Source organism: Salmo salar, chromosome 15 (genome assembly GCF_965601325.2).
Source record: "Salmo salar chromosome 15, fSalSal1, whole genome shotgun sequence".
Classification (NCBI taxonomy): domain Eukaryota; kingdom Metazoa; phylum Chordata; class Actinopteri; order Salmoniformes; family Salmonidae; genus Salmo; species Salmo salar.
The window spans coordinates 39,559,660-39,585,747 of record NC_138305.1 but is presented as its reverse complement, the minus strand read 5'-3'; the positions used below and the strand labels follow the sequence as shown (position 1 = coordinate 39,585,747).

Sequence of the window (26,088 nt, the reverse complement as noted above, 5' to 3'; positions counted from 1 at the left end):
TAACATCAACCACATCTAACAGTAACATCAACCACATCTAACAGTAATATCAACCACATCTAACAGTAATATCAACCACATCTAACAGTAATATCAACCACATCTAACAGTAATATCAACCACATCTAACAGTAACATTAATATCAACCACATTAACAGTAATATCAACCACATCTAACACTAACAGTAATATCAACCACATCTAACATTAATATCAACCACATCTAACAGTAATATCAACCACATCTAACAGTAACATCAACCACATCTAACAGTAATATCAACCACATCTAACACTAACAGTAATATCAACCACATCTAACAGTAATATCAACCACATTTAACAGTAATATCAACCACATTTAACAGTAACATTAATATCAACCACATTAACAGTAATATCAACCACATCTAACAGTAATATCAACCACATTAACAGTAATATCAACCACATCTAACAGTAATATCAACCACATTTAACAGTAACATTAATATCAACCACATTAACAGTAATATCAACCACATCTAACAGTAATATCAACCACATCTAACAGTAATATCAACCACATCTAACAGTAATATCAACCACATTTAACAGTAACATTAATATCAACCACATTAACAGTAATATCAACCACATCTAACAGTAATATCAACCACAACTAACAGTAATATCAACCACATCTAACAGTAATATCAACCACATCTAACAGTAATATCAACCACATCTAACAGTAACATCAACCACATCTAACAGTAATATCAACCACATCTAACAGTAATATCAACCACATCTAACAGTAACATCAATCACATCTAACAGTAACATCAACCACATCTAACAGTAACATTAATATCAACCACATCTAACAGTAATATCAACCACATCTAACAGTAATATCAATCACATCTAACAGTAATATCAACCACATCTAACACTAAAAGTAATATCAATCACATCTAACACCAACAGCAGGAGTTGAAACCGAAATTAATTTCAAATCGTTTCGTTCTTAACAGAACCATAACTTTTTTGGTCCGTTTCCACCTTTCTGACCAGCTAAATAAAGTTCTACAACCGGTTCGAACCCAACAAATACCGGTTTATATTGTTACTTTCTGTTCTTTTTTAAAGCTGATTCTTTTATTATACATTTTTGTTATTCTGAACAAAAATATAAACGTGTAAAGTGTTGGTCCCATGTTTCATTAGCTGACATAAAAGATAGAGAGTCACACACTCATGTACTGCTCAACAAAAATAAAGGGAACACTTAAACAACACAATGTAACTCCAAGTCAATCACACTTCTGTGAAATCAAACTGTCCACTTAGGAAGCAACACTGATTGACAATACATTTCACATGCTGTTGTGCAAATGGAATAGACAACAGGTGGAAATTATAGGCAATTAGCAAGACACCCCCAATAAAGGAGTGGTTCTGCAGGTGGTGACCACAGACCACTTCGCAGTTCCTATGCTTCCTGGCTGATGTTTTGGTCACTTTTGAATGCCGGCGGTGCTTTCACTCTAGTGGTAGCATGAGACGGAGTCTACAACCCACACAAGTGGCTCAGGTAGTGCAGCTCATCCAGGATGGCACATCAATGCGAGCTGTGGCAAGAAGGTTTGCTGTGTCTGTCAGCGTAGTGTCCAGAGCATGGAGGCGCTACCAGGAGACAGGCCAGTACATCAGGAGACGTGGAGGAGGCCGTAGGAGGGCAACAACCCAGCAGCAGGACCGCTACCTCCGCCTTTGTGCAAGGAGGAGCAGGAGGAGCACTGCCAGAGCCCTGCAAAATGACCTCCAGCAGGCCACAAATGTGCATGTGTCTGCTCAAACGGTCAGAAACAGACTCCATGAGGGTGGTATGAGGGCCCGACGTCCACAGGTGGGGGTTGTGCTTACAGCACAACACCGTGCAGGACGTTTGGCATTTGCCAGAGAACACCAAGATTGGCAAATTCGCCACTGGCGCCCTGTGCTCTTCACAGATGAAAGCAGGTTCACACTGAGCATATGTGACAGACGTGACAGAGTCTGGAGATGCCGTGGAGAACGTTCTGCTGCCTGCAACATCCTCCAGCATGACCGCTTTGGCGGTGGGTCAGTCATGGTGTGGGGTGGCATTTCTTTGGGGGGCCGCACAGCCCTACATGTGCTCACCTGACTGCCATTAGGTACCGAGATGAGATCCTCAGACCCCTTGTGAGACCATATGCTGGTGCGGTTGGCCCTGGGTTCCTCCTAATGCAAGACAATGCTAGACCTCATGTGGCTGGAGTGTGTCAGCAGTTCCTGCAAGAGGAAGGCATTGATGCTATGGACTGGCCCGCCCGTTCCCCAGACCTGAATCCAATTGAGCACATCTGGGACATCATGTCTCGCTCCATCCACCAACGCCACGTTGCACCACAGACTGTCCAGGAGTTGGCGGATGCTTTAGTCCAGGTCTGGGAGGAGATCCCTCAGGAGACCATCCGCCACCTCATCAGGAGCATGCCCAGGCGTTGTAGGGAGGTCATACAGGCACGTGGAGGCCACACACACTACTGAGCCCCATTTCGACTTGTTTTCAGGACATTACATCAAAGTTGGATCAGCCTGTAGTGTGGTTTTCCACTTTAATTTTGAGTGTGACTCCAAATCCAGACCTCCATGGGTTGATAAATTGGATTTCCATTGATTATTTTTGTGTGATTTTGTTGTCAGCACATTCAACTATGTAAAGAAAAAAGTATTTAATAAGATTTTTTTCTTTCATTTAGATCTAGGATGTGTTGTTTAAGTGTTCCCTTTATTTTTTTGAGCAGTATATATATATATATATATATATATTCCCAGTAATTTACTGGGTAAATCACTGCCAAAACGCTGGCGATTTACCCAATAAATATATAGAGAGTGTGCGACTCTTTATTTTTTATAGCTTATAGTTAATTCTCCGTTAGTCAGCACCTCTACATAAAATTAATTTATTTAGGGTGCGCCAGCTCATGTTTTTTAACTGAAATAAAAGATCCCAGAAATGTTCCATACGCACCAAAAACGTATTTCTCTAAAATGTAGTAAACAAATTTGTCTACATCCCTATTACTAAGCATTTCCCCTTGGCCAAAATAACCTTTCCACTCCCGGTCCTGATTCTTTTCCTTTAACATTTTTCGTTATTTTTTGTTTTATGGTTCTGTTCCATGAACCGGTTCCAACCCCTGGTAAACAGTAATATAAACCACATCTAACACTAACAGTCAACAGTAATATAAACCACATCTAACACTAACAGTCAACAGTAATATAAACCACATCTAACACTAACAGTCAACAGTAATATCAATAACTGCATTAAAAAGTACCCCCCCCACACATTCAAGAAGATGCAGAAGAACTACAAGAGAAAAAGTGTAAATCTCATTAGCACCCCCACTAATTGTTTAGGTTATGATTGGGGGGGGGGGGCACTGATCCTAGATGTGTACCACCAGAGCGTCCCTTACCTTTGCACTGCTGGCTCCGGCGGAACTTGACAGCTCCCAGGTTGACCATGTTCATGCCGTACAGGTTGTAGTCGATGAATAGCTGCAGCAGGTAGGGAATGTGGGCCTCGTGGGGCTGGTAGCTCTTGTTCATCACAGCACCTCCTTGTAACAGCTCACACACCCTGGAACCACACACACACACACGATTAGATATATATTTTGGCTGCTATTCACAGACATTTACTTTGCGTACAGAAAAAGCAATGTGTTCCAAAATCCACAACAAAATAAACAAATTAGCAAGAGATTGAGCCAGAGATTCTTTCAATCATGGGCTAATATGCTTTCAATTCAAAACACCATTCAAATCTCATTCACCTTGTAGACCTAGTTGCTGGAAAGATATCGTGACATAGGGCTGGGGGATACATAAAATGTATTTGATTATTTAGATTTTATGTTTTTGCGCGACATTCCAAATGCCTGTATCGCAGAATTGAGGTTTGTTGTATTTTTCGTTTTTATGAGCGTTTATGTTCGCTTGTTCTCATGTTGCCTTTTGCACCTTCCCATTTACACCAGATATCTGTATATAATGAAAAAATGCTAATGTCGCCGCTCTAACAAAGGGAGTTTAGGTTCAAAATAAGCGCATAGAAATGCATTGGGCTTATTTTGGACAGATTTTGGAGAGTGAAATCACTCGCTTTGCCTCTTTCTCCCAAGCCCCTCCCTCCACCACTCATAACAACAAAGATGAGATCACTTCTTCCACTCTAACAAACGGTTTCAACTCCCTATTTGCATTTGAGGTTTGGTCCAACAGAATTGGTCATATGGACACGGAAACACATGGATACATTATTTTAATGTAATAGAGGAGAAGTTAAACAGGGTATGGTTCGAAAGGTTATGTTTCAACTCCTCAAATTTCAAGCAGAGCAGACATTAATCAAACGGATGTACCAATGAACATTCATTCTGGAAAATGAATGCTCAGTTTGTCGCGTACTTTACGCTACCACGTATAGCTAGCAGCATTTTAGTCAAACAAAGTTTGTTATACTAGCTTTTTAGTGTGTTTTAAAAATGTGCAAAAAGCATAAAACAATTATATAAGGAATTGGCTATTTGTTTTTATTCTGAGAAATAAGGTAGGCCACTTGATTTCAACATCTGAACAAAGTGGACAGGCTAGCATTCTGTTCAAACAGTTGGACAAGGACAGAAGGTTGTGTTCATAACAATTCAACTGTTTTGCGTGTTAGCTGAATTCAGAGCTTGTGAAATTATACCTAGATCCAAATTGGATTAAAATAAAAATATTAGCTGGCTACTCACTAGCGCGTGGGCTTATCCTTTAGAGTTTATGACACCGGTGTCGGCTACATTATTAGTGAATGTGCAATATGCATGGTTCTGGTTACATTTGTAACATAACTGGCATTGTTATAGACAGACCTGAAAGCCAGATCAGTGATTATCGCAAATAAAGCAGGTACAACTATTTTGATGAAATAATGTAATTATTAGTGGGTCTTATGGTTGTGGAAGGAATATATTCAGCCTAGTATAATTCCAAAAGCTCTAAATTCATTATGGTATTGCTGACTGTCTTAAATGCAGTGTACTTGACCTTTAAATTGTGCAACACAGCTTATTTAGAGAAAACACATTGCAATAGTTTTAGGCCCTATTGCCCAGCCCTACTGTGACAACACGCAATTTTACTTTTCAAACTTTATATATTTTTTTTTTTTATTAACCCGCCCTCCTCTTAGGAGGACACATCTTTTTTGGTTTTTACATCTTTTCTGCAACATATACCTTTTACATACATGGTACTTTTATATATCTGCATTGCTTGCTGTTTGGGGTTTTAGGCTGGCTTTCTGTATAGGACTTTGTGATACCTGCTGATGTAAAAAGGGCTTTATAAATTTGATTGATATACAGCAATCACAAAACAATAATACATTACCGAACAATAATACATTTAAGAAATAAATAATTATTTCACCTTTATTTAACCAGGTAGGCAAGTTGAGAACAAGTTCTCATTTACAATTGCGACCTGGCCAAGATAAAGCAAAGCAGTTTGACACATACAACAACACAGAGTTACACACGGAGTAAAACAAACATACAGTCAATAATACAGTAGAAAAATAAGCCTATATACAATGTGAGCAAATGAGGTGCGATAAGGGAGGTAAAGGCAAAAAAGGCCATGGTGGCAAAGTAAATACAATATAGCAAGTAAAACACTGGAATGGTAGATTTGTAGTGGAAGAGAGTGCAAAGTAGAAATAGAAATAATGGGGTGTAAAGGAGCAAAATAAATAAATACAGTAGGGGAAGAGGAAGTTGTTTGGGCTAAATTATAGATGGGTTATGTACAGGTAGAGTGATCTGTGAGCTGCTCTGACAGCTGGTGCTTAAAGCTAGAGAGGGAGATAAGTGTTTCCAGTTTCAGAGATTTTTGTAGTTCGTTCCAGTCATTGATAGACTGCATCCAGTTTATTGAGTAAGGTATTGGAGGCTATTTTGTAAATGACATCGCCGAAGTCGAGGATCGGTAGGATGGTCAGTTTTACAAGGGTATGTTTGGCAGCATGAGTGAAGGATGCTTTATTGCGAAATAGGAAGCCAATTCTAGATTTAACTTTGGATTGGAGATGTTTGATGTGAGTCGGGAAGGAGAGTTTACAGTCTAACCAGACACCTAGGTATTTGTAGTTGTCCAAATATTCTAAGTCAGAACCGTCCAGAGTAGTGATGCTGGACGGGCGGGCAGGTGCAGGCAGCGATCGGTTGAAGAGCATGCATTTAGTTTTTACTTGTATTTAAGAGCAGTTGGAGGCCACGGAAGGAGAGTTGTATGGCATTGAAGCTCGTCTGGAGGGTTAACACAGTGTCCAAAGAAGGGCCAGAAGTATACAGAATGATGTCGTCTGTGTAGAGATGGATCAGAGACTCACCAGCAGCAAGAGCGACATCATTGATGTATACAGAGAAAAGAGTTGGCCCAAGAATTGAACCCTGTGGCACCCCCATAGAGACTACCAGAGGCCCGGACAACAGGCCACCCGATTTGACACACTGAACTCCATCAGAGAAGTAGTTGGTGAACCAGGCAAGGCAATCATTTGAGAAACCAAGGCTATTGAGTCTGCCAATGAGGATGTGGTGATTGACAGAGTCGAAAGCCTTGGCCAGGTCAATGAATACGGCAGCACAGTATTGTTTCTTATCGATGGCGGTTACGATATTGTTTAGGACCTTGAGCGTGGCTGAGGTGCACCCATGACCAGCTCTGAAACCAGATTGCATAGCGGAGAAGGTGCGGTGGGATTCGAAATGGTCGGTAATCTGTTTGTTGACTTGGCTTTCGAAGACCTTAGAAAGGCAGGGTATGATAGATATAGGTCTGTAGCAGTTTGGGTCAAGAGTGTCCCCCCCTTTGAAGAGGGGGATGACCGCAGCTGCTTTCCAATCTTTGGGAATCTCAGACGACACGAAAGAGAGGTTGAACAGGCTAGTAATAGGGGTTGCAACAATTTCGGCAGATAATTTTAGAAAGAAAGGGTCCAGATTGTCTAGCCCAGCTGATTTTTAGGGGTCCAGATTTTGCAGCTCTTTCAGAACATCAGCTGACTGGATTTGGGAGAAGGAGAAATGAGGAAGGCTTGGGCGAGTAGCTGTGGGGGGTGCAGTGCTGTTGACCGTGGTAGGGGTTGCCAGGTGGAAAGCATGGCCAGCCGTAGAAAAATGCTTATTGAAATTCTCAATTATAGTGGATTTATCGGTGGTGACATAGTTTCCTATCCTCAGTGCAGTGGGCAGCTGGGAGGAGGTGTTCTTATTCTCCATGGACTTTACAGTATCGCAGAACTTTTTTGAGTTTGTGTTGCAGGAAGCAAATTTCTGCTTGAAAAAGCTAGCCTTGGCTTTTCTAACTGCCTGTGTATATTGGTTTCTTACTTCCCTGAAAAGTTGCATATCACGGGGCTGTTCGATGCTAATGCAGAACGCCACAGGATGTTTTTGTGTTGGTTAAGAGCAGTCAGGTCTGGAGAAAACAAAGGGCTATATCTGTTCCTGGTTCTAAATTTCTTGAATGGGGCATGCTTATTTAAGATGGTGAGGAAGGCATTTAAAAAAAAATAACCAGGCATCCTCTACTGACGGGATGAGGTCAATATCCTTCCAGGATACCCGGGCCAGGTCGATTAGAAAGGCTTGCTCGCTGAAGTGTTTCAGGGAGCGTTTGACAGCGATGAGTGGAGTTCGTTTGACCGCTGACCCATTACGGATGCAGGCAATGAGGCAGTGATCGCTGAGATCTTGGTTGAAAACAGCAGAGGTGTATTTAGAGGGCAAGTTGGTTAGGATGATATCTATGATGGTGCCCGTGTTTACGGCTTTGGGGTGGTACCTGCTAGGTTCATTGATAATTTGTGTGAGATTGAGGGCATCAAGCTTAGATTGTAGGATGGCTGGGGTGTTAAGCATGTCCCAGTTTAGGTCACCTAGCAGATAGATGGGGGGCAATCAGTTCACATATGGTGTCCAGAGCACAGCTGGGGGCAGAGGGTGGTCTATAGCAGGCGGCAACGGTGAGACTTGTTTTTAGAGAGATGGATTTTTAAAAGTAGAAGTTCAAATGGTTTGGGTACAGACTGGGATAGTAGGACAGAACTCTGCAGGCTATCTCTGCAGTAGATTGCAACACCGCCCCCTTTGGCCGTTCTATCTTGTCTGAAAATGTTGTAGTTAGGGATGAAGATTTGAGTTTTTGGTGGACTTCCTAAGCCAGGATTCAGACATGGCTAGGACATCCGGGTTGGCAGAGTGTGCTAAAGCAGTGAATAAAACAAACTTAGGGAGGCTTCTAATGTTAACATGCATGAAACCAAGGCTATTACGGTTACAGAAGTCATTAAAAGAGAGCGCCTGGGGAATAGGAGTGGAGCTAGGCACTGCAGGGCCTGGATTCACCTCTACATCACCAGAGGAACAGAGGAGGAGCAGGATAAGGGTACGGCTAAAAGCTATGAGAATTGGTCGTCTATGACGTCCGGAATAGAGAGTAAAAGGAGCAGGTTTCTGGGGGCGATAAAATAGCTTCAAGGTATAATGTACAGAAAAAGGTATGGTAGGATGTGAATACAGTGGAGGTAAACCTAGGCATTGAGTGATGATGAGAGAGATATTGTCTCTAGAAACATAATTGAAACCAAAAGATGTCATAGCATGTGTGGGTGGTGGAACTGAAAGGTTGGATAAGGTATAATGAGCAGGGCTAGAGGCTCTACAGTGAAATAAGCCAATAAACACTAACCAGAACAGCAATGGACAAGGCATATTGACATTAAGGAGAGGCATGCTTAGCCGAGTGATCATAAGGGTCCAGTGAGGTTCAGACAGCTTGTCGGGCCATAGGTAGCAAGCTGGCAGAAGATGGAGGAAGGTACCATAATACATTACCGAACGTAACAATAATACATTACCGAACATAAGCTACAGTTGAAAGTTTACATACACCCCTTAGCTAAATACAGTGCCTTGCGAAAGTATTCGGCCCCCTTGAACTTTTGCCACATTTCAGGCTTCAAACATAAAGATATAAAACTGTAATTTTTTGTGAAGAATCAACAACAAGTGGGACACAATCATGAAGTGGAACGAAATTTATTGGATATTTCAAACTTTTTTAACAAATAAAAAACGGAAAAATTGGGCGTGCAAAATTATTCAGCCCCTTTACTTTCAGTGCAGCAAACTCTCTCCAGAAGTTCAGTGAGGATCTCTGAATTATCCAATGTTGACCTAAATGACTAATGATGATAAATAGAATCCACCTGTGTGTAATCAAGTCTCCGTATAAATGCACCTGCTCTGTGATAGTCTCAGAGGTCCGTTTAAAGCACAGAGAGCATCATGAAGAACAAGGAACACACCAGGCAGGTCCGAGATACTGTTGTGGAGAAAAAAAATAAAGGGAACACTTTAACAACACAATGTAACAACACTGATTGACAATACATTTCACATGCTGTTGTGCAAATGGAATAGACAACAGGTGGAAATTATAGGCAATTAGCAAGACACCCCCAATAAAGGAGTGGTTATGCAGGTGGTAAACACAGACCACTTCTCAGTTCCTATGCTTCCTGGCTGATGTTTTGGTCACTTTTGAATGCTGGCGGTGCTTTCACTCTAGTGGAAGCATGAGACAGAGTCTACAACACACATAAGTGGCTCAGGTAGTGCAGCTCATCCAGGATGGCACATCAATGCGAGCTGTGGCAAGAAGGTTTGCTGTGTCTGTCAGCGTAGTGTCCAGAGCATGGAGGCTCTACCAGGAGACAGGCCAGTACATCAGGAGACGTGGAGGAGGCCGTAGGAGGGCAACAACCCAGCAGCAGGACCGCTACCTCCACCTTTGTGCAAGGAGGAGCAGGAGGAGCACTGCCAGAGCCCTGCAAAATGACCTCCAGCAGTCCACAAATGTGCATGTGTCTGCTCAAACGGTCAGAAACAGACTCCATGAGGGTGGTATGAGGGCCCGACGTCCACAGGTGGGGGTTGTGCTTACAGCCCAACACCGTGCAGGACGTTTGGCATTTGACAGAGAACACCAAGATTGGCAAATTTGCCACTGGCGCCCTGTGCTCTTCACAGATGAAAGCAGGTTCACACTGAGCACATGTGACAGACGTGACAGTCTGGAGACGCTGAGGAGAACATTCTGCTGCCTGCAACATCCTCCAGCATGACCGGTTTGGCTGTGGGTCAGTCATGGTGTGGGGTGACATTTCTTTGGGGGGCCGCACGGCCCTCCATGTGCTCGCCAGAGGTAGCCTGACTGCCATTAGGTACCGAGATGAGATCCTCAGACCCCTTGTGATACCATATGCTGGTGCGGTTGGCCCTGGGTTCCTCCTAATGCAAGACAATGCTAGACCTCATGTGGCTGGAGTGTGTCAGCAGTTCCTGCAAGAGGAAGGCATTGATGCTATGGACTGGCCCGCCCGTTCCCCAGACCTGAATCCAATTGAGCACATCTGGGACATCATGTCTCGCTCCATCCACCAACGCCACGTTGCACCACAGACTGTCCAGGAGTTGGCGGATGCTTTAGTCCAGGTCTGGGAGGAGATCCCTCAGGAGACCATCCGCCACCTCATCAGGAGCATGCCCAGGCGTTATAGGGAGGTCATACAGGCACGTGGAGGCCACACACACTACTGAGCCTCATTTTGACTTGTTTTAAGGACATTACATCAAAGTTGGATCAGCCTGTAGTGTGGTTTTCCACTTTAAATTTGAGTGTGACTCCAAATCCAGACCTCCATGGGTTGATAAATTGGATTTCCATTGATTATTTTTGTGTGATTTTGTTGTCAGCACACTCAACTATGTAAAGAAAAAAGTATTTAATAAGATTATTTCATTCATTCAGATCTAGGATGTGTAATTTTAGTGTTCTTTATTTCGTTGAGCAGAGTACTTTTAAACTCAGTTTTTTTCACAATTCCTGACATTTAATCCTAGTAAAAATTCCCTGTCCTAGGTCAGTTAGGATCACCACTTTATTTTAAGAATGTGAAATGTCAGAATAATAGTAGAGAGAATGATTTATTTCAGCTTTTATTTCTTTCATCACATTCCCAGTGGGTCAGAAGTTTACATACACTCAATTAGTATTTGGTAGCATTGCCTTTAAATTGTTTAACTTGGGTCAAATGTTTCAGGTAGCCTTCCACAAGCTTCCCACAATAAGTTGGGTGAAGTTTAGCACTTTCCTCCTGACAGAGCTGGTGTAACTGAGTCAGGTTTGTAGGCCTCCTTGCTCGCACACGCTTTTTCAGTTTTGCCCACAAATTTTCTATGGGATTGAGGTCAAGGGCTTTGTGATGGCCACTCCAAAACCTTGACTTTGTTGTCCTTAAGCCATTTTGCCACAACTTGTCCATTTGGAAGACCCATTTGCAACCAAGCTTTAACTTCCTGACTGATGTCTTGAGATGTTGCTTCAAATATATCCATATAATTATCCTTCCTCACAATGCCATCTATTTTGTGAAGTGCATCAGTCCCTCCTGCAGCAAAGCACCCCCACAACATGATGCTGCCACCCCTGTGCTTCACAGTTGGGATGGTGTTCTTCGGCTTGCAAGCATCCCCCTTTTTCCTCCAAACATAATGATGGCCATTATGGCCAAACAGTTCTATTTTTGTTTCATCAGACCAGAGGACATTGCTCCAAAAAGTACAATCTTTGTCCCCATGTGCAGTTACAAACCGTAGTCTGGCTTTTTTATGGCGGTTTTGGAGCAGTGGCTTCTTCCTTGCTGAGCGGCCTTTCAGGTTATGTCGATATAGGACTCGTTTTACTGTGGATATAGATACTTTTGTATCCGTTTCCTCCAGCATCTTCACAGGGTCCTTTGCTGTTGTTCTGGAATTGATTTGCACTTTTCGCACCAAAGTACGTTCATCTCTAGGAGACAGAACGCGTCTCCTTCCTCAGCGGTATGACGCCTGCGTGGTCCCATGGTGTTTATACTTGCGTACTATTGTTTGTACAGATGAACGTGGTACCTTTAGGCATTTGGAAATTGCTTCCAAGGATGAACCAGACTTATGGAGGTCTACAATTTTTTTCTGAGGTCTTGACTGATTTCTTTTGATTTTCCCATGATGTCAAGCAAAGAGGCACCGAGTTTGAAGGTAGGCCTTGAAATACATCCACAGCACAAATTGACTCAAATTATGTCAATTAGCCTATCAAAAGCTTCTAAAGCCATGACATCATTTCCTGGAATTTTCCAAGCTGTTTCAAGGCAGTTAATTTAGTGTACTTAAACTTCGACCCACTGGAATTGTGATACAGTTAATTATAAGTGAAATAATCTGTCTGTAAACAATTGTTGGAAAAATGACTTGTCATGCACAAAGTAGATGTCCTAACTGACTTGCCAAAACTATAGTTTGTTAACAAGAAATTTGTGGAGTGGTTGAAAAACAAGTTTTAATGACTCCAACCTAAGTGTATGTAAACTTCTGACTTAAACTGTATTTAATCCCACCCCACCATGTGCCATATAGTTTTCAATTGTGTTGTTGTACATTCATTTTTAACCTTTCTAATCGCATAGTATCCACAGATTGTGAGCTAAAGATGAAAACCTTTCCTACGAGTATTATTATATTATTGATTGATTGACTACAGCTTTCCAAAATCACCCAACACTGGTATTTGTAAGGTTCATTTTAAGTGAATGTTGGGATTTTTTAACCAATCCTAAACCTGTGACCAGAAAAAGCTACATAGGCGCAATACCAGAATAAATTATCTAGTGATTCTGTCTCTTCACGGTAAAATCTACAGAGATGAGAATGTTGCATACAGTGCATTCGGAAAGTATTCAGACCCCTTGACTTTTTCCAATTTGTTACATTACAGCTTTATTCTAAAATGGATTTAATTAATATTTATCCTCCTCAATCTACACACACTACCCCATAATGACAAAGTGAAAACAGAAATACCTTATTTACGCAAGTATTCAGACCCTTTGCTTTGAGACTCGAAATTGAGCTCAGGTACATCCTGTTTCCATTGATCATCCTTGAGATGTTTCTACAACTTGATTGGAGTCCACCTGTGGTAAATTCAATTGATTCGACATGATTTGGAAAGGCATACAACTGTCTATAAGGAATTGTCCGTTGAGCTCAGAGACAGGATTGTGTCGAGGCACAGATCTGGGGAAGGACATCAAAACATTTCTGCAACATTGAAGGTCCCCAAGAACATAGTGGCCTCCATCATTCTTAAATGGAAGAAGTGTTGAACAACCAAGACTTTTCCGATGGTCACTCTGAAGGAGCTCCAAAGTTCTTCCAGAAGGACAACCATCTCTGCAGCACTCCACCAATCAGGCCTTTATGGTAGAGTGGCCAGATGGAAGACACTCCTCAGTAAAAGGCACATGACAGCCTGCTTTGAGTTTGTCAAAAGGCACCTAAAGGACTCTGACCATGAGAAACAAGATTCTCTGGTCTGATGAAACCAAGATTGAACTCTTTGGCCTGAGTGCAAAGCGTCATGTATGGAGGAAACCTGACACCATCCCTACGGTGAAGCATTGTGGTGGCAGCATCATTCTGTGGGGATGTTTTTCAGGGACTGGGAGACTAGTCAGGATCACTGGAAAGATGAATGAAGCAAAGTACAGAGGGATCCTTGATGAAAACCTGCTCCAGAGCGCTCAGGACCTCAGACTGGGGCGAAGGTTCACCTTCCAACAGGACAACGACACTAAGCATACAGCCAAGACAAAGCAGGAGTGGCTTCAGGACAAGTCCCTGAATGTCCTTGAGTGGCCCAGCCAGAGCCCGGACTTGAACCCGATTGAACATCTCTGGAGAGACTTGAAAATAGCTGTGCAGATGCGCTCCCCATCCAGCTTGAGAGGATCTGCAAAGAATAGAACTCCCCAAATACAGGTGTGCCAAGATTGTAGCGTCCTACTCAAGAAGACTCGAGGCTGTAATCACTGCCAAAGTGTGCTTCGACAAAGTACTGAGTAAAGGGTCTGAACACTTACGAAAATGTGATTTCAGCTTTTTAATTTCAATAACTTTGCAAAAACTTACTTGCTTTGTCATTATGGGGTCTTGAGTGTTGATTTTAATGCATTTTTCCCTCTATTTTGTGCCTCTACAGTAGTTTCCATGACCTGTTATTTCCTCTATTTATTCATCTCTTTTGACCTAAACTGCTTGTTTTAATGATGAGTATTAATAATAACCTCTAAAAGTGCATTTAAATGTTTCCCATACAATAAGGGAACCTGCTGTACCTACATTGTGTAGAAAAATGTAAATTTCTAATTACTTTGTCTTTGTTAAGAACAAATTGTCATCCGTTAGGCTTTGATTAAATTTCCAATATCCCCGTCAATGTGGAAATTCTGTAAGAGTTATGTGGGGGCCAATTAGATGGTGGTCCGTTCGCATTCGTTCTCCTAATAATAATTCAACTTTTGATACTAGAAAGAATGAGACCAGGAAGTAGTCAAGATGGCTATCTTGATTAAGCCCCCTCCATGTATATCTCACTAGGTCAGGGTTTTTCAGCCTCCATATATCCACTAGTTCTAATGTATCCATGATCTCCTTAAGTGCATGAGGGTGATAGTTTGTTGTGCGATTTCCTTTACGATCCTATGAGGTGTTTAAAACCGTATTATTATCTCCCACCATAATAATAGATAAATGAATTGCTGGTGAGCTCAATAGATGATTATATATACTTTAGAAGAAGTGTGGCTCATCATTATTTGGCCCATATAGATGAATTAGTCAAATCCGTTTTTGTTCCAATAACATATTTAAATGGATTCATCTTCCTTAAGGATCAGTTTGCACAGTCAGATCAAAATTGTTGTTAATTAATATAAATAACCCCTTTTGAGTTTCTTTGCCCATGACAAAAATATATTTCTCCCTCCCAGTCCTTTTTCTACCCAACCTCATCTATATATGTAGAGTGAGTTCCATATAAACAATAGATATTATATTCTTTCTATTTTAGCCAGGTAAAAATGTATCTTTTTTAACGATCTACTAAGCCATTACAATTGTAACTGGCTATATTTAGTTCCCCACTTACCATAATGATAACCAAGTTTCAATTATACTTACCATCAAAAAACACTATGATAATTAAGTGTCCATATAGCTGTACCATAATATGTGCACAGTTAAGAATACCGTAGATGCAATTGTGTAAACCTCCAATTTTCCTAATATTCCACCCACTAAAACCTCCCCCATATCTAGGAGGTCTGTTGCCACTAAGACCATCAAACCATCTCCCTCATGATGCACAAAGGCAAACCCTTGGCCGCCAATTGGCATAGGCAGTCCCATGATAAAATAATTAAATACTGGCACCCTGCACTTACACATTCAAAGCCCCATAGGTCTATTGCATATTGATGAGGGTACTTTTTAAGAGAGAGAACTAACCAAATAACATGGAAAACAGTCAGACAAATAAACTATAATAATAGATAATATTAATAGAAATATTAACAGCACAATATTATAGATTCATGCTCATATTAAGAAAGTCCTAGCAAAGGCTATAAGCATGTCAGCCCAGCCTGCTCAGTTCATTGGATCCAATTGTTTGGGGGAAAAAAACAAGAAAACTGAAGAGAAAAATACCTATAAATATCGCAAGAGCAGTTCTTTACGTCCATTACATGCACACTGCCTATCGGCAGAGAAACACATTTCATATAGTCCTTATTATATACTGTTTTATTCCAACGAAAAGGAATAATGAAAAAGGAACATACATTTTTACTGGCTGTCAGAATGTGTCTTAAGCATCACACTACCCATAAAGGGATACATAAGTTGAACTTACAATCGACCCTGACACAGCCATGGCACGACAGCCAAGACGATATGCAGTACTGACAATCCAAATCGAGTAAATCTGTAAAACCAACCCTCTCTCCACTAACAAACATTTATTTTTTATTCCAGGGTCATCACCAAAGCTGTTTTAGGTATATATATGAGGCCTATATCATTAGAATCAAGAATATAAGGGTAGCATAAATAGCTCATGTAAAAATCTTAAATACCCTTATCGCACAGAGAAGTGCTTCCATAAGCCAGTTAAATGTGTCGGCTCTACCGTTAACTTGAATCAGTTTAACCCAGTGTTAACCAGCCAGCCGCACACTAATAGAGACAACAACCCTGTTGACAATACCCAATGCATTTTCCGTTGTGTATTGGAACAATAATAGGTCCTTCACATTTGAGATGAGATGTATTTTTTAAATGTAAAAGAACAATGACACCAATTACTTTAGAATTGTATAGGCTCATTCAAGTAGAGAACCTAGACAGGTTTTAAATTCTGTAATACTTGATCCTAGCCCTACATTAGATTAATTCATATTTATTACGTTTTATCTTCAATTCTATTTGTTCCGATTCACATCCGCCAAAAAGGGTCACACTATATAACAGCTTTTAAGTCATAATAGACCCCCATCTCTACAATTAGGCCATACCATCTAAAAAATAAAGTTTATTATTATTTCTTTCCTTTTTAAATATAAAGCCTTACCCATCTTCGCCTTCCCCTAAATCAAAACATGATTTTAGGTCCATATAGTCCAAAGTTCGGTATTGCCTAAATAAAAAAAAGGATAAGTCTATCTTACCCATTTCGCATTCACAAAAGTCCAACCTTATTTTAAGTCCACATAGTCTACGGTTATGTACTGCATAAAAATAAAAAAAAGAGTAAATCATACATACATTTTTTTTTTGAACATAAAAATTGAAAAGAAAAAATTCCATAATTGTAATGCAGCGGCAAATGTGTATCGGAACGACTTCCACAGGAGGTAGCTATCACTCACAGCCATGTTGTAACCTTCAAGTCCTTGAACATTTGGTTGTTTCTGTACAATTTATCGACCACTAGATGAACTTTGTGCTTCTCTGCTCGGAGCCCTTTGAAAGTGGGGTACAGGGAACGTCGTCTCTCCATTATTTCATGGGGAGATTGTTCATTAATAGAGAACGGGGTGTTCTTCAGCTCCCTACCCTGTTGTAGCAAGGCAATCGTCATTTGTAGTAAGTTAGCATAGCTACTATCGGACAGGGCCTTCCCTCCCCTCTGCCACCGAAACGGTGAGCCCTTTGAAAATCAATTGTATCTTGAGATTACGTTCTATAAAAAATCTTGAGTTTTTCCTCTGTTGACTGAGTTTCCATTTCCATTCTCCTTTGTAACAATATTATTCTTCATACTTATGCACTTTAGATCAAGTCATTTGGCTTTCATTGATTGATTATCATACCGTAGCCTCTCCATAGAGTCCACAGTAGTTTTCAATATCTTATTTTCCGCTCGTATATCTTCCATCATTTTATTACTGTAATCAATTCCTGTTTTTAAGGCCTCAACCTTCCCCAGTTGCCCAGGCAATATATCCAGTTTTTTACTGCTCTCTCGTGCTTGTAAGCAATGCTCTATCTTCTGGAGACATAGTTATAAAAACACCCCCCTCCAATGTTAAATTTGGAATTTTTAAATGGCGGTTTCCCTTCAGTTTCGCTCGCCGAGCTCGAGGAAAGGTCTTCCTCTTATTCGCTTCGATGTATCAGATTGTTTTTTGAGCGTATCAAAATGCTGATCAATAAATAGTTCAGGTTCTCTATATTATCCAGAATGTTTGTTTTCGCAGTTATCTGCTAATCCTTAGTTTTAGGATTAATTCACGGGACAAGCTGTGCCTCCTACGCTGACATTTGCCACGTCATCAGCCCCAGCGCCAGTCTTTGTCTGTCCTATATGAATAATAACAACGTAGGTCACAGTGACAGTTCACCCCGAAGTGACTGATCTGAAATAAGACAGGGGCTCCAGACATCCGCTCATAAGCACCCAGTCAGGCTGAGGAGCAGACAGTGTACCAGTTAGTCTCCCTCTCCTCCCCTCTCAGTATCAGTCCCTGTCTCCCTCTCCTCCCCCCTCAGTTCAGTCCCTGTCTCCCTCTCCTCCCCTCTCAGTATCAGTCCCTGTCTCCCTCTCCTCCCCCATCAGTATCAGTCCCTGTCTCCCTCTCTCTCCCCCATCAGTATCAGTCCCTGTCTCCCTCCCCCCTCAGTATCAGTCCCTGTCTCCCTCTCCTCCCCTCCCCTCTCAGTATCAGTCCCTGTCTCCCTCTCCTCCCCTCCCCTCTCAGTATCAGTCCCTGTCTCCCTCTCTCTCCCCCCTCAGTATCAGTCCCTGTCTCCCTCTCTCTCCCCCCTCAGTATCAGTCCCTGTCTCCCTCTCTCTCCCCCATCAGTATCAGTCCCTGTCTCCCTCCCCCCTCAGTATCAGTCCCTGTCTCCCTCTCCTCCCCTCCCCTCTCAGTATCAGTCCCTGTCTCCCTCTCCTCCCCTCCCCTCTCAGTATCAGTCCCTGTCTCCCTCTCTCTCCCCTCTCAGTATCAGTCCCTGTCTCCCTCTCCTCCCCCCTCAGTATTAGTCCCTGTCTCCCTCTCCTCCCCCCTCAGTATCAGTCCCTGTCTCCCTCTCCTCCCCCCTCAGTATCAGTCCCAGTCTCCCTCTCTCCCCCCTCATTATCAGTCCCTGTCTCCCTCTCCTCCCCTCTCAGTATCAGTCCCTGTCTCCCTCTCCTCCCCTCCCCCCTCAGTATCAGTCCCTGTCTCCCTCTCCTCTCCTCCCCCCTCAGTATCAGTCCCTGTCTCCCTCTCCTCCCCCCTCAGTATCAGTCCCTGTCTCCCTCTCCTCCCCCCTCAGTATCAGTCCCTGTCTCCCTCTCCTCCCCCCTCAGTATCAGTCCCTCTATCCCTCAGCATAAGTCCCCCCCTCTCTCTCGCTGTCCCTCTTACCTCTCAGTATCAGTCCCTCTCTCCTATCTCAGTCCCTCTCCTCATGTCTCTGAACCTGTGGGTTCAGGGGTGCTACTGAACTTTGAACCTCGTTTTTAGGACTCTCTCACACACACACACACACACACACACACACACACACACACACCACACACACACACACACACACACACACACACACACACACACACACACACACACACACACACACACACACACACACACACACACACAGCGAGTGCTCTGTACTATATAAGCCTAGCAATCAATATCAGCAGAGTCAGCATCATAGTCATGAGCAGTCAGAGAGAGAGAATAGCACTCTTCAACAAGAGAAACACAGGATCAATGTTAAGGCCATTACAGCTCAAAACACAGACCAGTGAGAAGCGCCATCTAAGGCTAAACCAGTAGAACACCCTCCTCACCTTTTGACCATCTGAGGATTGTACAGATAGATCTTCATAAACGTCTTCTCTTTGGCATGGTATCCATAAAAAGGCCTGTGGAGAGAGGGAGACTACGATCAGACAAACCTCTTGGGAAACCATCACCATGCCCGATTATGGACTTGACCTATCATTCACCTTCTAACATCGACGCTGTCAGCCTCTAGACTAAACTCTGGCACTTTCTCAATTAGTCTTTTCTTGATTTCTCATGTCTTCCCTCTTCGCCTCCCACTCAAAACCCATAGGGAGGAGAATGGCTTAGGGGAGGAACATTGGGCCATCTCCTCCAATGTGGAAAAACAAATTGAGAAAGAGCCTCTGCTATGTATTGAGTGACCCTAGTAAAGAACAGTGATGTGTAAAAGAGAGGGAGCGGGTACTTACATGCCGGAGACCAGCGCCACCTTGAAGACGTGCTGCGTGTTAGAGGAGGGGTTTCCCATGGACACGTTGAGGGCCCTGTCGATGCTGAAGGCCACCTGACGCAGGTAGAGCTCCGCCTCCTGCCCGTAGCCATCGTAGGGCACATAGAGGTAGGGGAAGATGCCATGGAGGTGGAGACAGGTCTTCTGACCTGAGAGACAGGACAGAAAGAGGACAAGCCTGATTGGGAGGGAGTACTTTAGACAGGAGTTTGTTTTCATGTGAGACCGGAAGCTGTGGTACCAAACTCAGTTGGTTACCTCAACCCATAGTAACAATTGTGAAACTGGCACAGAGTCAAAAGACAAAGCAAATCAGCATTAAACAGTGAGATAAAACGAATTAAAGTAGTAGCCAGACTCTTAAAGTTAATTTACCAAAAAGCAAGCACGCCCACTTTAAACATACATTTACAGCCTGTGATGCAGTCAGTCGAGTGACATGACTGCATTTACTAAGAGACTTAAAACTAGACTTGCACACAATGGAGACGGATTGGCCTCTGCTTAGGGAGGAGGAAATTCACCCAGTCCAGTAAAACAACTCTGACTTACACACTTTCCAACGACGGGAAGACAAATACCTCCAGCCAGCCAGCCTTGCTCAGGCATGCAAAGGAGCATTGATACATGAATGCACGCCACCACACAGCACAAAGCAGACCATTAGCTAAATAACTCCGTGGATAGCAGAGGGGGGGGGGGACTCTCTCCATGATTGGGGGGGTGACTGATATGGGATGAGGTCATCCTGAAGCCGTGTAGCGTGTTAAAAGAAAAAGTGTGTGAGACATCACTAAACGGAAGCCAAGCCATCTAGACCTTACTGATTGATGGTCCAGATCAGGTGCAGGCTATTCCAGGCCTAACCTCATCACCAGGTTAGCTTGGGGAGGAAGCCATTGGAGAAGAAGGTCAAAGAACAAGGTGAGGAGATAGACTGCAAGCCACCACTAAACATCAGACCACCATGTTGAGGTGGGTGTGGGCAAACAGCATAAACCAAGACAGAGCAGCTCTCCAGAGAGCACCCTGTAGATAACTGTAGTAAACACAGCAGGTATCAACAAACCCACCAGACTAGACCTAAATAACCCTTCACTTCTAGAGCAGCCCCATCTTACATCCAATCCCTTTCACAACCACAAAGAAACAGACTGCGCACGGCACACAGAGGGCCTCTCTACGGACTGACAGACTGACACGGGGCAGCAGAGGGCCTCTCTAAGGACTGACTGACAGGTAGACTGGTATAGAGCCCTCCGGGGCAGCAGAGGGCCTCTCTAAGGACTGACAGGTAGACTGGTATAGAGCCCTCCGGGGCAGCAGAGGGCCTCTCTAAGGACTGACTGACAGGTAGACTGGTATAGAGCCCTCCGGGGCAGCAGAGGGCCTCTCTAAGGACTGACAGGTAGACTGGTATAGAGCCCTCCGGGGCAGCAGAGGGCCTCTCTAAGGACTGACAGGTAGACTGGTATAGAGCCCTCCGGGGCAGCAGAGGGCCTCTCTAAGGACTGACAGGTAGACTGGTATAGAGCCCTCCGGGGCAGCAGAGGGCCTCTCTAAGGACTGACAGGTAGACTGGTATAGAGCCCTCCGGGGCAGCAGAGGGCCTCTCTAAGGACTGACAGGTAGACTGGTATAGAGCCCTCCGGGGCAGCAGAGGGCCTCTCTAAGGACTGACAGGTAGACTGGTATAGAGCCCTCCAGGGGGAGCAGAGGGCCTCTCTAAGGACTGACAGGTAGACTGGTATAGAGCCCTCCAGGGGAGCAGAGGGCCTCTCTAAGGACTGACAGGTAGACTGGTATACAGCCCTCCGGGGGAGCAGAGGGCAGACAAAAGGAACTGTAAGGTAGGTACATTTGGGAGCATGTGTGACGAGGAGGAGGTGTGTGTGTGGTGTTTCTGTTTTGTGTGTGTGTGTGTGTGTGTGTGTGTGTGTGTGTGTGTGTGTGTGTGTGTGTGTGTGTGTGTATGCATGTGTGTGTGGCAAAGAGGAAAATAGATCCACTCCTTTGACTGTGACATTACCCAGAGAGCCACACAAGGCAGCCAGCAGCACAAAGGACACCACCCTGGCAGGCAGAGAGCTCTCTGAGGGATGCATGTGCCTTGCTAGCTAACAGTCGAGACACACACAGACAACGCTGTTTGTGAGGCTGCTACTGCAGTTGCTAGGTAACGTAGGCCAGTGAGCAGCACAAGCCCCTGACAGACAGTGGGAAGATATAAACAAGTGATTCTTTCCACACAGCTGGCCTGTTCTCTCACACACTCTCTCTCTCTCACACACACACAGAGAGAGACAGAGAGAGTAGTGACTGAGGTCTAGGGAGGGAGAGAAAAAGAGAAGGATAAAGAGGTAGGGATAGATTGAGGACATGAGAGGGAGTTGTGAATGACTGAGGTCTAGGCCCTAGGGCTGTTCTCTCTCTTCCTGTCTGAGTAGAATGTAGTCCCCAAACACTCATCAGCTCCTGACCAATCGAGTGAGACTCACTGATTTGTGAATGGGAGGGAGGAACAGACCAGGGACTGTGGCAATACTGCAAGCAGGGCCCGAAAATCACACTCTGTCAAACTACTCCCTCTCTCAATCCATCCCCTATCCCCCTTTCTCCAATCATCCATATCCATATCCCCTATCCCTCCCATCCCCATATCCCTCCCCCCTCTCATCCCCAAATCCCTCCCTCCCTTATTCTCTCTCTCCCACTCTCATTCCCTATCCCTCCCTCTCATTCCCTCTCTCTCTCTCCCTCATTCCCTGTCCCTCCCACTCTCATTCCCTATCTCTCTCTCCCTCATTCCCTATCCCTCCCACTCTCATTCCCTATCCCTCCCACTCTCATTCCCTATCCCTCCCTCTCATTCCCTATCCCTCCCACTCTCATTCCCTATCCCTCCCACTCTCATTCCCTATCCCTCCCACTCTCATTCCCTATCCCTCCCACTCTCATTCCCTATCCCTCCCACTCTCATTCCCTATCCCTCCCACTCTCATTCCCTGTCCCTCCCACTCTCATTCCCTATCCCTCCCACTCTCATTCCCTGTCCCTCCCACTCTCATTCCCTATCCCTCCCTCTCATTCCCTATCCCTCCCACTCTCATTCCCTATGCCTCCCTCTCATTCCCTAGCTCTCCCTCCCTCCCATTCCCTATCTCTCATATTTCCTATTCATTCCTCCCCCTCTCTCATTCCCTATTCCTCACTCCCTCCCTCTCGATCACAATCTCTCCCTCTCCCTAACTCTCCCTCTCTCTCATTCCCCATCCCTCCCCCTCGCTCTCTCATTCATTCCTCCCTCTCTCATATTTCCTATTCATTCCTCCCCCTCTCTCATTCCCTATCCCTCCCTCTCATTCCCTATTCCTCTCTCTCATTCCCTATCCCTCTCTCCCTCTCAATCCCTATCCCTCTCATTCCCTATCCCTCCATCTCATTCCCTATTCCTCTCTCTCGTTCCCTATCCCTCTCTCCCTCTCAATCCCTATCCCTCCATCTCATTCCCTATTCTTCCCTCCCTCCCTCTCATTCCATATCCCTCCCCCTCTCTCATTCCCCATCCCTATCTCTCTCTCTCATATTTCCTATTCATTCCTCCCCCTCATTCCCTATCCCTCCCTCTCATTCCCATTCCCTATCCCTCTCTCATTCCCCATCCCTATCTCTCTCTCTCTCATATTTCCTATTCATTCCTCCCCCTCTCATTCCCTATCCCGCTCTCTCTCATTCATTCCCTATCCCTCTCTCAATCCCCATCTCTCATATTTCCTATGCATTCCTCCCCCTCCCTCTCATTGCCTATCCCTCACTCCCTCTCATTCCCCATCCCTCCCGCTCTCATTCATTCCCTATCCCTCTCTCAATCCCCATCTCTCTCATATTTCCAATGCATTCCTCCCCCTCTCTCTCATTCCCTATCCCTCTCTCAAATTTCCGATTCATTCCTCCCCCTCTCTCATTCCCTATTCCTCACTCCCTCCCTCTCGATCACACTCTCTCTCTCCCATTCCCTCCCTCTCTCATATCCCATCTTTCCCCCTCCATCTCTCTCTCTCTCATTCCCCATCTCTCCCCCTCGCTCTCTCATTCCCCATCTCTCCCCCTCGCTCTCTCATTCCCCATCCCTCCCTCTCTCATTCACCATCCCTCCCTCTCTCATTCCCCATCCCTCCCTCTCTCATTCCCCATCCCTCCCTCTCTCTCATTCATTCACTATCCCTCTCTCAATCCCTCTCTCATATGTCCTATTCATTCCTCCCCCTCTCTCATTCCCTATCCCTCCCTCCCCCTATCCCTCCCTCTCATTCCCTATCCCTCTCTCTCATTCCCCATCCCTCCCTCTCGCTCATTCCCCATCCCTTCCTCTCTCATTCCCCATCCCTCCCTGCACCCTCTCTCATTCCCCATCCCTCCCTCTCTCTCTTCCTCTCATTCCCCATCCCTCCCCCTCTCTCTTCCTCTCATTTTCTCTCATTCCCCATCCCCATCTCTCTCATTCCCCACCCCCCCTCTCTCTCGCTCTCTCTCATATTTCCTATTCATCCCTCCCTCTCTCTCATTCTCTATCCCTCCCCCTCATATTCCCTATCCCTCCCTCTCCCATACCCCTCATTCTCTCTCCCCTTCCCCATCCCTCCCCATCTTATCCCTCTCCTCCAGATCTGCATCAGGGTTGAATGACTCAGCATTATGGCAGCAGCTCTAGTGTCAGGACTGTACTGAAGTGGTACAGTCAGAGTGGCATGTTGTTGCCTGCTAGCTGCTATTATGCCCAGACACACAGACCTGTGGATCACTCCAACCAGACAGCTCTTTAAGAGTCACTCTCACTGCAAGGAGCAGACCTAATCCGTATGGAAATTGGCCTGTGTGTGTGTCTGTGTGTGCGTGCGTGCGTATAACCAGCAACTCAGACCTTCCATCTTGACGAATACCCATTCATTCCCTGTTCTCTGGACCCGATTGATTGCAGGAAGCCCTGGGTCACACAGAGCAGGAGTGTGGAGCTGTACAGTCGTGGCCAAAATATGAATTTTCACAAAGTCTGAAGCAGCAGTGTCTTTAGATGTTTTTGTCAGATGTTACTATGGAATACTGAAGTATAATTACAAGCATTTCATAAGTGTCAAAGGCTTTTATTGACAATTACATGAAGTTGATGCAGAGTCAATATTTGCAGTGTTGACCCTTCTTTTTCAAGACCTCTGCAATCCACCCTAGCATGCTGTCAATTAACTTCTGGGCCACATCCTGACTGATGGCTGCCCATTCTTGCATAATCAATGCTTGGAGTTTGTCAGAATTTGTGGGTTTTTGTTTGTCCACCCACCTCTTGAGGATTGACCACAAGTTCTCAATGGGATTAAGGTCTGGGGAGTTTCCTGGCCATGGACCCAAAATATCGATGTTTTGTTCCCCGAGCAACTTAGTTATCACTTTTGCCTAATGGCAAGGTGCTCCATCATGCTGGAAAAGACATTGTTCTTCACCAAACTGTTTCTGGATGGTTGGGAGAAGTTGCTCTCGGAGGATGTGTTGGTACCATTCTTTATTCATGGCTGTGTTCTTAGGCAAAATTGTGAGTGAGCCCACTCCATTGGCTGAGAAGCAACCCCACACATGAATGGTCTCAGGATGCTTTACTGTTGGCATGACACAGGACTGATGGTAGTGCTCACCTTGTCTTCTCCGGACAAGCTATTTTCCAGATGCCCCAAACAATTGGAAAGGGGATTCATCAATGACTTTACCTCAGTCCTCAGCAGTTCAATCCCTGTAACTTTTGCAGAATATCAGTCTGTCCCTGATGTTTTTCCTGGAGAGAAGTGGCTTCTTTGCTGCCCTTCTTGATGCCAGGCCATCCTCCAAAAGTCTTCACCTCACTGTGCGTGCAGATGCACTCACACCTGCCTGCTGCCATTCCTGAGCAAGCTCTGTACTGGTGGTGCCCCGATCCCACAGCTGAATCATCTTTTCTTGGGCACCCTAAAGCCTTCTTCACAACAATTGAACCGCACTCAGTGTAGTTCTTGATGATCCGATAAAAGGTTGATTTGGGTGCAATCTTACTGGCAGCAATATCCTTGCCTGTGAAGCCATTTTTGTGCAAAGCAATGATGACGGTACGTTTCCTTGCAGGTAACCATGCTTGACATAGGAAGAACAATGATTCCAAGCACCACCCTCCTTTTGAAGCTTCCAGTCTGTTATTCAAACTCAATCAGCATGACAGAGTGATCTCCAGCCTTGTCCTCGTCAACACTCACA

At 44.3% G+C, this 26,088-nt stretch overlaps 1 protein-coding gene across 1 annotated transcript in view; it reads right to left on the bottom strand.

The window, feature by feature from the left end:
* LOC106571315 (DNA polymerase zeta catalytic subunit) overlaps positions 1-26,088 on the bottom strand; it is a 103,099-nt gene that overhangs the window by 54,481 nt on the left and 22,530 nt on the right. The window contains exons 2-4 of the mRNA XM_014144240.3: positions 19,775-19,964; positions 19,367-19,441; positions 3,502-3,665 (exon numbers count right to left, since the gene is read on the bottom strand). Of these exons, the coding sequence (XP_013999715.3) occupies positions 3,502-3,665; positions 19,367-19,441; positions 19,775-19,964 (429 nt within the window). The remainder of the gene's footprint in view (positions 1-3,501; positions 3,666-19,366; positions 19,442-19,774; positions 19,965-26,088) is intronic.